The sequence below is a fragment of the Nicotiana tabacum genome, chromosome 16 (genome assembly GCF_000715075.1).
Source record: "Nicotiana tabacum cultivar K326 chromosome 16, ASM71507v2, whole genome shotgun sequence".
NCBI lineage: Eukaryota > Viridiplantae > Streptophyta > Magnoliopsida > Solanales > Solanaceae > Nicotiana > Nicotiana tabacum.
In genome coordinates this window covers 27,734,648-27,748,154 of record NC_134095.1, presented here as the reverse complement: position 1 = coordinate 27,748,154, position 13,507 = coordinate 27,734,648, and the positions used below count along the sequence as shown (strand labels likewise).

The window sequence follows — 13,507 nt, the reverse complement described above, 5'->3', positions numbered from 1 at the left end:
AGATTCTGAAGAAGAGGAAGATGGGGGTTCCTTAGTAAAAAGGCCACGAGCTCGTAGGCGAATCATTTCTGATGATGAAGCATCCCCCCTCGTTCTCTTCCTCTTACCGAGTTTATTGAAGCCCCGGTTATGATTCCTGATGATGAAGTCCCCGTTGCTGCTCATGATTCAGTTGAGCAACATTTTAACCGCGGGTTTGAGGGTGAAAATTTAGGTCCGATTTCTGATGAAGCACCTCTTGCTTCTTTTTCTACTCCCGTTCCTGTGATTCCTCCTTTTCCGGTCGTGGCTGTTACCATTCCTCCCCAGGCTATTATGACTGCTTCCACAGTTCCACCCTCGACTACTCCTCTTTCAACTGCTCCTTACACAGAGGTTGGTTCTTCAAGTAGGAATGATGCTATGAAGCGAGTTACCATTGAAGTCCCCGCATTGGCTGCCTTTGTAGATTGAAATTTTTTTTTGAGCACGAAGTCCCCAATCTTAAAGAATCTTAGGCGTGCTTTTCGATTGTAGTATCGTTCTATGACTTGCTTTTGTGCTGCCATTCTTATTAATGCAACTTCTCTTCTTTCTTCAAGTAGATCAAGATTTATCTGCATTTCTTCATCATTAGACTCTTCTGACGCTTGTGTAAACCTTGTACTTGGCTCTTCTATCTCAATTGGAATCAAAGCTTCAGCTCCATAAACCAATGAAAATGGTGTTTCTTCTGTACTTGTTTTTGCTGTTGGGCGGTATGCCCATAAAACACCAGGTAACAATTCTGGCCAATTACCTTTGGATTCCTCTAAAAGTTTCTTTAAATTGTTGATAATGACTTTGTTTATTGACTCCGCTTATCCATTACCCACCGGATGATAAGGTGTGGATGTAATCCTTTTGATCTGCCAACTTTGAAAGAACTCTCTGATTTGTGCGCCTATAAATTGAAAGCCATTATCACACACGATTTCCTTTGGCACACCGAATCAGCATATGATATTCTGCCAAATGAAATCTCTAACCTCTTTTTCTTGCACCTGTTTGAATGCTCCTGCTTCCACCCATTTAGTAAAATAGTCAGTGAGTACGAGCAAAAATTTTACCTGTTCTTTTGCTTGTGGTAGCGGACCCACGATATCCATCCCCCATTTCATAAATGGCCACGGTACAATGACCGGATGCAACAACTCCGCAGGTCTATGCATGTTATTATCGTACCTTTGGCATTTATCACATTAAACTACGAAATTTTCCGCTTCTACTTCCATTTGGGCCAATAATAACCTGCCTTTATTATGGTTCTTACTAGTGATCTTCCTCCTTCGTGATTCCTACAATGCCCCTCGTGTATTTCTCTCATTAGGTATTCTGTCTGAGAAGGTCCGAGGCATCTTGCTAAGGGACCACCGAACATTTTTCGATAAAGATTGCCTTGCTTTAAACAATATCGAGCAGCCTTTATTCGAAACGCGTGAGCTTTTCTCCTATCTTCAGGGACGATACCATATTGCAAAAAGGCTACAATCTCGTTCCTCCAATCCCAAGTTAAGTTATTAAAATTTACCCCATTCTTATCTGGATCGAGTACTGAATGAAACAAATGTATTACAGAAGCATTTTCATTGCTTGCCACATCTGCCGCAGATGCGAGATTAGCTAGGGCATCCGCCTCAACATTTTCATCTCTTGGTATTTGCGTAACCTTCCAGGTTTGGAATTGCCTGATTAGATCTCGTACCTTCTCTACATACTGTTGCATTCGTGCTTCCCTGGCTGTATAAGTCCCCAGTATTTGGTTAACCACAAGCTGTGAATCACTTTTGATTACAATATGATTAATGCCGAGTTCCCGTGCCAGTTCTAAACCTGCAATACAGCTTCATACTCTGCTTCATTATTAGTTATAGAATGACACTTAATGGCTTGTCGAATGGTTTCACCCGTAGGTGGTACCAAAACAATTCCTAAACCTGCACCATTCACATTAGATAAACCATCAGTGAATAAAGTCCAAATTCCTAGATTAGATCCGTTGAGAACCTGTAATTCTTTTTCTGCTTCTAATTGCATTCCTCGGCTAAAATCAGCCACGAAATCTTCTAACACTTGAGACTTTATCGTAGTTCTAGGCTGGTAAGTGATGTCATATTCACTTAATTCTATAGCCCATTTGGCTAACCTACCTGACAACTCATGCTTGTGTAATATATTGCGTAGTGGATAAGCAGTTACTACAACAATAGGGTGACATTGAAATAAGGCCTTAATTTCCTAGATGCCATGATTAATGCAAGTGCAAGCTTTTCTAATTGAGGATACCGCGTCTCCGCATCTAATAAAGATTTGCTAACATAATAGATCGAAGATTGTTTACCTTGGTCCTTACGGACTGAAACAGCACTTACCGCTACTTCTGAGACAGCAAGGTAGATGAACAGTCTTTCCCCAACCTTTGGTTTTGCAAGCAATGGCGGATTTGATAAGTATGTCTTCAAATTTTTGAGTGCCTGTTGACATTCCTCAATCCATTCGAACTGATCTTGCTTTTTAAGAGCTGAAAAGAATTTAAAGCACTTTTCTGATGATTTGGAAATAAATCTCCCCAAAGCTGCAATTCTTCCTGTCAACCTTTGCACTTTTTTTTACTTGTAAGCATGTTAGGGATTTCTTCAATGGCCTTAATTTGTGTGGGATTCAATTCAATACCACGGTTAGAAACAAGAAAATCCAAAAACTTACCTGATGCTACACCGAACGCACATTTTTCAGGATTTAGTTTCATATTGAATTTTCACAAGATCTGAAACGTATCAGATCAATGTGATATATGATCCCCTTAATGTTGAATTTTAACGAGCATATCATCTATATAGACCTCCATAATTTTTCCCAAATGTTCTTGAAATATTTTGGTCACAAGTTTTTGATATGTTGCACCAGCATTTTTAAAACCAAAAGGGCATTATTTTATAACAGTAAGCCCCCTGTCTGTTATAAATGAAGTTTTTTTTTCATCTATAGGATCCATTTTGATCTGGTTATATCCTGAATACGCATCTAAAAAGCTTAACAACTCATGCCCTGCAGTAGCATCAATTAGTTAATCTATATGTGGTAATGGAAAAGAATCTTTAGGACAAGCTTTGTTAAGGTCTGTGTAATCTACACAAACTCGCCACTTACCATTTTTCTTTGGTACTACAACAGTATTGGCTAACCAATTAGGATACTTTACCTCGCGGATAGACCCAATATTTAGTAATTTTCGAACCTCATCTTGAATCACCTGATTTTTGAAAGTTCCTTGCTTTCTCTTCTTTTGTTTGACAGGTGGGTATGATGAGTCATTACTTCCGGTGATATTCCGGTCATATCAGAATGAGACCAAGCAAAACAATCCACGTTAGTTTTCAAAAATTCAATCAACTTACCTTTCATGTCCTGACTTAGATTGGCCCCTACGTAGACTTTCCTTTCAGGCCATTGTGCAAATAATATTACAGCTTCCAGTTCTTCCATCGTTGTTTTGATATTTTCATTTTCTTCTGGTTCTTGAATGGCATCTAGCCTTGAGTCCACGTTTGTTCATCCTTGTTCAGTTGAGGTTTGTGTTGTGGTACCCTCAACTGGATTCTGTAATTGCTATTTTTCTTCGTTTCACGTACTTGAATCTGCTGTAGAATTGATGCTTCTAGATGTATGTTGATCCCCATGGATTTGACATATTCCCCATGGTGATGAAAATTTAATAATTTGGTGCAAGGTTGACGAAACAACATCCATCTCGTGGATCCATGGTCTCCCAAGGATCATATTGTAAGCCATCTCCATATCTACCACCTGAAATTTTGTATCCTTGACAACTCCTGCTGCGAATGTTGTAAGTATTACCTCCCCTTTCGTCACTACGCTGGAATTGTCAAATTCAGACAGAGTATGCGCCTTTGGTATTAATTTATCTTCGGCTTGCATCTCACGTAGTAATCTTAGCAAAATAATGTTCACGGAGCTACCTTGATCAATCAAAACTCATTTCACATTAGTATCATGTACAAGTAAAGATATTACCGGTGCATCATTATGTGGGGATAATACGCCATCCGCGTCTGCATCATCAAACATAATGCTTTCTTCCTCTAAGACATGTCGCACCCGCTTCCCGTGGGTAATTGTGACTTTGGAGACTTTATTGGCTACTGTGTACGTCACACCATTGATGTCTTCACCTCCACTTATCACATTAACGGTCCTTTTGGGAGAAGTTAGTTTTGGGGGATCCTGCCTATTCTTCATATATGCTTGCTTACCTCTCTCACTAAATAATTCAGTGAGATACCCTTGCTTTAATAGATGATCAACTTCACCTTGCAGCAACCTACAGTCTGTCTGCCGTTTTATGCCCGTGATCGTTGTGAAATTCGCACTAGTGATCAGGGTTGCACCTGTTTGGGTTCGATCTTATTTATTTTGGCCACCGTACCTTATCACCCATGCTTCTTAAAACAACTACGAGCTCGGAAGTGCTTACATTAAAATTATAACCGCCAAACCTTGCTTTCAAATTTCTATCATCATCCCGTGACTCTCGCATGCTTCAATCATTCCCAAATCTTGATGACGAGCCCGACTCTCTATTCCTCGACTTGTGATCGTACCTTTGATAGTCCTGTTTTGACCGTGAGTCTTTTCCTGCTGACCCCATGTATGGTTCGTACCTGTTTTTACCGGACCTTTTTTCGGTTTCCGCCCGTCTTGAACTTACCTTTTCTTCTTTTTGAGATCGTGAGATAATATCTTCTTCTATCCTTAGCTTCGTGATATACCTGTAGTAAACGTCATTCCATGTTGTGGCTGGGAATTCACGAAGACTTTCCTTGAGTCGTCTCGTGGCTTTTGAGCTTTTTTCATTCAGATTACTTGTGAAGGCTATAGCTGCCCAATTGTCAGGTACACGCGGTAACGTCATTCTTTCACGTTAGAACCTGTCCACGAACTCTCTAAGCAATTCTGAGTCCCCTTGCTTGATTTTGAAAATATCTTCCATTCTTTTTTCGACTTTTTGAGCTCCCGAGTGTGCGTTGATGAAAGAATCTGCAAGCTTAGCAAAAGAATTTATGAAATTTTCGGGTAAAAGAGAATACCATGTTAATGCTACCTTAGTGAGTGTTTCACCGAATTGTTTGACCAATACTGATTCAATTTCCTGTTTGGTCAAGTCGTTGCCTTTTACGCCTATTGTGAATGCAGTCACGTGGTCTCATGGATCAGTTGTTCCATCGTATTTTGGGATACCGGGCATTTTGAATTTCTTTGGAATTGGGAGAGGAGCAACACTTGGCTTCCAAGGTTGTTGTGAATATTTATCCATATCTATTCCTTTAATTACGGGCGACACCCTAGGAATTTTCTCTATGCGGTCACTTTGCTCCTTGAGCTGTTTCTGTAATGTTAGTACTAAACTTTGTAAATCAGAATTAACTAAGTTACCTGGTTCTCCTTCTCGTGATTCAGTGGGGGTTCCACCAGTGCCTGAATTAGCAAGCCCAGAACGAGGGTTCTCCAAAGTGTTGTTATTTGAAGTAGGTGTGGGTGGTGCAATGGGTAATTGGCTGACAAAGGCCTCAAGAGCTTTATTGACCTGTTGAGCGATTAGCTTTTGCAAAGCTTCATTGATAGCTTCATCATTTTCGAATTGAGCATTTCCATTTGCATGAGATCTATCAGGAGTGCCTTCTCGAGATCGTCGAGGGGAACTTTGTGGAGAAGGGATTGAGATGTGATCATTCTGTGGATTCTCCTGGAGTTGTTGGTTTCCTTAGTTTCCTTGGGTGTTGTCATTGATGTTCGACATAGTTGATGTAACAACAAAGGTTAGGCTAAGAAAGAGTAGATTATTAGATTCCCGGTAACGGAACCAATTTGTTTAACCAAAAAGTGGATATTTTAGTCAAAGCTTTAATTTAGAAGAACACGGGTTACTAATAATCAAAACTGAATAAAGGAAAGTAATTTTGCTAACAATAAGATAGACAGAAGAAAACAAAGTAAACCAGTATATTCACATGATCTTTCGTGTCCTTACAAATGATCCATTCTCTCCTTTTTATAGCTATCTTAAAGATATACGTTTTGCCTTTGTTATAATTAGGCCACTATAGACAATTAAAGGCATTAAATGCTACGTTACATAATCATTGTAATTTAATACAGATTCTATAACGTTTTTAGTATTTACTGCTTATTAAATACTATATCTGTACTCTCTTATGCTGTCAGATTCATTCTCCTTGACTTTTGAGTATAAATAGGTACGAGCGTTGAGTCTTTTGAATAACTGCTCGTGCCTCTACTTGTACCTTCTGCTCGTATCTATTGCAACTCGTGCCTCTTTGCCAATCATCACTCTTTGACCAGCCTTCGTGTCATGACACGTCATTTCCAATCACTTTAATATGTAAACTCGATTTTCCCAATACAGAGATAGCTGAAGGTAGCTCAAAGGTGCAAATCTTATGTCTCATTAGTTAGTGTTTTTATCATGAATATGTTGAGATGATTTTTGGAGCTGCTTTAATTTTTTGCTAGCAAACTGATAGGATTAGTTTAGACTCTCTCTTCTACTTTAATTTTCTTAGGCTATTAGCTTGAACCCGTGGTTTCTCTTTTATAGGTTATGATCAAGTATTTGGAGCAAGTAGTGAATATGATTCTGCATTCTTTCCAAGATCCTCATCCTCGAGTCAGATGGGCCGCTATTTATTCAATTGCCAAATTGTCAACTGTCTTCTGTATAGACTTGCAAGTACAACACCATGACCAAGTATTGCCTGCATTAGCTACAACTATGGATGATTTTGGAAATCCTCGAGTGCAGGTCTGATCTATGGTGATATGAACCCTTAATTAATGGTCAAATTACAATTGCAGCTATAAAAGAATAGGTTATTATTTATACAAGAAACAGCCATCAAAAGTATCTACATATCTTTCTGCAACTTTACGATGGGGTTACATATTCCATAAAGCTGATGATCTATAACTTGAATAGGATTAATCTGTTTAACTTTAAAAATCGACGTTATCTGTTGAGATAATAATTACTATTTAAACTTAACATATTTTAGTACGTTTGGTTGGAAAGAATCTTGGGCTATATATAAAGCAGGTTGCATATAACTCTAAACGAGACTAATCGTTCTATTGCATTCTGCTTGAATTCTAGTGGTCTGGATGTAATCTTTGGAACTCTGAGAAATTTATAACACCTGTTGTCAGTTGCTCCTCAACAATCACAAGTGATTTTCTGCAATATGAGGAAAAGAAGGATATTTGTGAAACTATCCCTTCTAGAATATTGTACAATTAGTATCTTAATAGCCTGATTTATGGAGCCTTAACAGCGCATTGCTTGAAATCTAAGGTTACAAATATATTTTGGTTTACATAAAGCTCTTTCCTTAAATATATTTGGGTCATTACTGCTTCATTCAGTTCATGACACCAGCTATAAAAGAATAGGTTATTTTCATAGGCAAATGCAGCTAGAGCTGTCGCAAATTTCAGTGGATCTTTACAGCAAGAAACATTAGTACCTCCAGAAACTTTGGTACCACACTTAGATGGATTACTTAGAAAACTGGTTGTACTTCTACAGGTATGCAAATATAGAGGCCACCATGTTATAAAGGTAGATTAATAACTAATCTAAGATATTCACTGCTGTTGTTTGAAATGCAGAATGACAACGTCCATATGGTTCAAGAAGCAGCATTAAAGGCGTTGTCTGGTATAGCTAATTTGTCTAAGGTATTACCAACTTGCATTTATTTTTGACTCAGTTTCTATTTCTACTTATAATGATGGCTAATATAACATACTTCAACGTACAGGTGCACTTCCAAAAGTACTATGATTTCGCAATGCCATATTTGAAAATTATCCTGGTAGATGAAAATGGTGAATCTTATCGCTACCTTCGAAGCATAGCGTTGGAGTGCATAAGCTTTATTGGGACGTCTGTAGGCAAAGAGAAATTCAAAGATGACTTAAAACAGTTGAGTTTTTTCCACGGTACCATTGCAGATGGAATGCCTTTGTTCTTGTTTGCTTTTGCTATGCTTGTCAGATGGCTTTCCAGTGGACAAACCATAGTATTCTACTGCTAGTTGCTTTTTGGTCCTACGTTCTGCCTCTCTTTTGGCGCACTCTTTCTTCACTATGTGGTGTGGTGTGATCTTATCGCATTCATTTATGAACATGGACTATTTGTTTTTTTTTTTGGTTCTTTTCATTAAAGATTATGGAAGTGCTTAATTACTCATTACAAGAACCGCAAGGGAAAGAGTTTGATATTACTTGCACTCTACTGGTATGTGTTAATCCTTTGATTTTACGGGCTCAGAACTTCTTTTTAGATTTGCCTCTCAATATTTTCTTGATTGCATCGCAGTCATGCTACAGAGTTTGCTACTGCATGGGGAAGGATTTTCTTCCTTACATGAGTAGATTAATTCCCCCTTTGGTTGAATGTGCTCAACTTGAGCCCGATAAGACAGTCCCCTCTGATAAATTACATGATAGGTAAGCCTATATCTTTTTGGTTTCCTTTCTTTTTCTATCTTTTATTTTATGGTATCACATTTACTATCATTCATGATGTTATCCATGATTATTAAATTGTTCTTCTAAGTTTGACACTTATCTCAACTAGAGATTAATTGGACATTTTGCAGTGTACATGAAGTCAAGTTTCGGAATGAAATAGTACGCCTCAGAGGAAGAGACCTCCTATATCAGAAATATTTAGCCTGTGATATCCTTGGTTTATATGCCCAGAAATTGGAAGAAGACTTCTACCCGTGGATTCCCCAGGTTGGCCTGAATGAATGATCACCTGCACATATTCATTTTCTCATGTGATGTTGAATTAAATTAAACAAGTAATTAATATCAATTGCTTAATTCATGAAACAGGTTGCTTCAGTCTTAGTTCCGCTTCTGAAATTCTATACCCAAAATGAAGCCAGGAAATGCTCTGTGAAATGTGAGGATTCTCATGATTTCATGATACTGGATTCTAATTTTCTAATTCTTCAGTTGCTGATGCAAATTTTCTAATTTTTGCCTTTTTAAGCCATGTATAACCTGTTGTATTATTCGAAAATGGCTGTTGAGAAAGGGATAGCGCAAGGTGGAAGTGAATCATATTTCACAAAGTTGTCAGACTATGTAATACTGTCTCTGTTAGAATCTTTGCATGAGGTTGTCCTCAACATCAGTATTTATGTTGTTTCTTTTTTATTCTTTTTTTTTTCGGGAAGGAAAATGTTTAAATTCGATCTATTTGGATAAAGAGAAAGTGACACTTCATTTGTTATCTCACACTGGAGCCTATGGCAGAAATATGTGCATTCATGTTGGATGAATTGAATCATTGCCTACAGGTTTGGTTATGTCTGAGATAGATTCTCTTTAATATTCTTGATCCAAGTTTACAGCGTTTTTCTAATTTGGTGGTATGGTAAATAACTCCAATTTCTTCTCCTTCAATATTATTATCATTATTTTATTACAACATACTCAGTATAGTTCCACAAGTGGGGTATAGGGAGGGTAGCGTGTACGCAGACCTTACCCCTACCTAGCAAGGTAGCGAGGCTGTTTCCGATAAATAAAACACTGTATTCTTGATATTGCTTCAAGTGTTCCATTAGTACTATCAAGTGAGCTAAAATGGCAAAATAGGATTTTCAGATTATCTATTTCTTGTTTCAGATCAGTCGACCAATCCTCAATGAAGGTCAGCTTCGTCGAATAGTGAACGAGGTAAAGCATGTCATTACAGAAAGTTCAAAAAGAAAACAAAAACTCAAAGAGAGAGCAAAATCAAAAGATTTTGATGCTGAGGAAGATGAATTGTTGAGGGGGGAAAAGGAGCAAGACGATAATATTTTGTTCCATGTTAACAATAAAGTTCAGACATAAGTTATTATCTATTGTTATTCTCAAATAACGTAAAACTTTTCTTATCAGGTTGGTCTAGTATTAAATACGTTGATCGAAACATTCAAGGCTGCTTTCTTGCCTTTCTTTCACGAGCTCATGTCATCATATCTAATTCCTATGTGGGTAAGTTCACGATATATATATGATAACCGCTGGCATCCTAGCTAACAGTACTCTAGTTTGTTATTCATATCTTAATTTACATTTCTTTCTTTCAATTTTTCTTTGCTTATATGAAGGGCAAAGATATGACAGCTCAAGAGAGATGCACACCATTTCTTATCTTTGATCATCTTCCGGAGAAGTGCCCTGAAGCTGCTCTAAAGTGGGGTTGCATGCAGTCGCGGAGCATATATTTATGCATAAAAATTTATTAAAATTATAATAAATAGTGAATATGAACCCATAACTTTGAAAATATGATGGGTTCAATATTAAAAACCTTAAATATTGAACCCATAAAATTTAAATTCTGGATCCGCTTTTGTTTACGTGTATGATCAGTTTTTTCATAAATATTCCACGGTTTTGATAAATTTGCTCACTATGTCCAACTAGGTACTCTGATGAATTTCTTCCTTTGCTTTTGGATGCAAGCAATGACGAAAGTCCAGCAGTTAGACAGGTTTGGTTGCTGGCAAGTTCTTTCTTCAAGTGGTTGCTTCACAGAGGCGGATCCAGGATTTCAGGAGGATGAGTGCACCATATCTGACCACCGTTTGATTTGGTTCTCTAAAATTTACCTTAGAGAACTATCAATAATAGCATTATTATTAACTAATCAAAAAGAGAGTGGTAAATGAAAAAAGAGGAAACTTGAAATTGAAAAGATTCAAAATGATTTAATTTTCATTTTTTATAATTTTTGAAACTCAATGATTTAACTAAAAAAGAGAATAAAGAAAACACAGAAAAGAATTCAATAAAAATGAAAATTTAATTCAAGGATATATCAAAGGGTGAACCAAAAAACAGAAGAATGCATGGAAAAAAAAAAGAAAAGAAAAGAAAGATAGGGCATGGGATTTGAACAGAACAGAAAAGAAAAGAACGAAAAAGAGAAATAGAAAAATGATTTTGAGATGGAAGAAAGGAAAGAGGGATTCGAACACTAGACCTAGGGGTCAATGGTGCACAAAGATACCACTACATCAAATGCTCTTTTGATCATGGGTTCCCACGTGGAGAATTAAGTACTTTATCGAAAAATATCCCTGTGATACACAACCTAAGGAGGGGAGCATAAGTGCACGTGCTCCATGCCTCTCCACGGGGTTCCGCCTCTGTTGCTTCACTCTATGATTTAACCAAACACCACTGATGTCGTGTTCAGTCTGCTCTTTATGGACTTGTGCTTTGTGCCGAATATGGTGGTTCTGATTTCAAACCTGTTGTTAAAGGTATAATATCATAACAAAAGATGATGATACTTGCTGGAGTAGTATAATTTTTACTTACTAACTAGTAATTCTCATGAAATGATTCAGAGGCTATTTCAAGGATCAATGCAGTGATAATGCATATTCGGGCTCGTGAACCTGAGAATGAAAGTGCATTTGATAATGTTGTTTAAACACTTGGTAAGATTTGTCAGTTCCATTGGAAAAATACTGACTCATCAGCCCAGGTTTGTCCTTCTCAAAATCGCTAATGTTTACTATTTGTTTATGCATTCTTAAGCTTACAGGTCATATATGCTTATGTTGGAATAATTTATTTTCTCTATTTATCCTATAATTGACTCCTATGTGGAGTACTATTTAATCTTGTTATAATTTCTTCAGAATTCTAATTCCAAAATTATTTGGTAGATTATTCCACTTTGGTTAAACTGCCTGCCTATAAAGGGTGACATGGCTGCAACCAAATATGTTCATGACCAACTATGTTCAATGGTTGAAAGGTACTGGATTAGTTTGCTCTACTTTTCATCCTTGTCTGGTCTTCACTTTACAATATTAGGACTTGATTAGAAATATTTTTCACAGATAAATTATCTGTTCTTAGTTCTAGCATGCATTTTCTTCCAAATAAATTTCTTAATATCACATCTTTGAAAAACTAAGCAATCATTAGTCAAACAAACTGCTTGAGGTACTTATATTATTTTAGTATCATTAATTTATTATGATCTAAATAAACTTCTATTAAACTTTTTGAACTAATACACAAACTCATATAGTGTATCCTTTCTATATAGTCCTCACTCTTTTACCGATTTTTTTCACGTACAGGTTAGATGGAGAACTTATTGGTCCCAACTATCAGTACATTCTAAAAATTATTTCAATGTTTGCAGGGGTTAGTCTGAAATCAAAACTATTAGATGTTAGATTGAGTTGTTCATTTGTGATGAATATAAAGAATTTGGAACTACGATTCTTTTGTTCTTGCAAGAAAAGCATTAAAACCTTTTGACATTTTACAAATTATATTAGTGAGTTTTTTTTTGTATAAATTTGACTATCAGATATATTTATTTGATAATAATAAGATTCCTGTGTTTCTTTCCCATTGATTTAAATTTTATGGAGAAAGTTGATTGATCGATCTGCCAATATAACTGTCTCATAATATTGTGGAATGGTGGCCTCTTATCAAACTAAAATTTATGAATATGTACACATTCGGTAATTGCATGTTGCTATTTCGGTAGGTTCTGTGTTCTGAAATTGATCTTGCTAGAGAAAAAATTATAAATCGCACGCTTAATTTTTGAGGCATCTTCAGCAAACACTACCACCAGCCGCCATGGAATCAACATTGACATATCTTTTGCCTCGGCAAGAGATGAAATTGAATTCATTCTATCACCTAGAAGATGTTAACTTTTAACCAATTCAATGAAACCACTACTACTGTAAACATTTTGATGATCAATATTCCTCCAATGTAATTTCCCTTATTCTGAGTCCTTTGCTGATGTATTCCAGCTTTGGTTAAATTGTCTGTCTATAAAAGCTGACCTGATCGAAGCCAAACATGTTATTGAACAGTTGTGTTCAATGGTCTAGTTTCTCTCAAGTAATTCAAGTCTTGATTTTGTTACCTTAGCATTGGTCACGAAGGCTGGTAACCGGGGCAACAACGAAAACGAGTTCCTACAAATTCCACTAATTAAAGTATATTTATATTTGCTTTTGGCACTTTTCTAAGACGTGGGTCCCACCTGACTCTTTATTTATCATTTTGCTAGAGCAAGAATACGAATATTCTAATAGCCATTATACAATTCTTTGAAAATCATGAGGCCAATTTAATAACCACGTGGCTAATGTTACTTTAATGTTTACTAGGTGTATTCTTATTCATACAGCAAATTATTTGACTAGAGATACTGTTTGATTTAATTTAAGCACAGTTGATGTAAATTAAAGGTTGGAAACTACATACAAATACTTAACATTATTACATGAAATTTTTATCTTAAGATTTTACATAAAAAAATTAAAATCTTTTCGCCATTTCTTATGCAATTTGGAAGTTTTGATGTGATTAGCTTCTTAAATAGTCTTTA

The 13,507-nt window shown here is 36.5% G+C and overlaps 1 protein-coding gene across 1 annotated transcript; it reads left to right on the top strand.

Annotated features, from left to right (window-relative positions):
- Nucleotides 1-6,658: 6,658 nt before the first annotated feature.
- LOC142170182 (uncharacterized) lies at nt 6,659-9,102 on the top strand. The gene is made up of 8 exons (XM_075232020.1): nt 6,659-6,859; nt 7,517-7,639; nt 7,723-7,791; nt 7,875-8,135; nt 8,282-8,353; nt 8,435-8,565; nt 8,718-8,856; nt 8,959-9,102. Exons 1-8 carry the CDS (start codon nt 6,659-6,661, stop codon nt 9,100-9,102), a joined length of 1,140 nt encoding a protein of 379 aa, XP_075088121.1.
- Nucleotides 9,103-13,507: the final 4,405 nt, after the last annotated feature.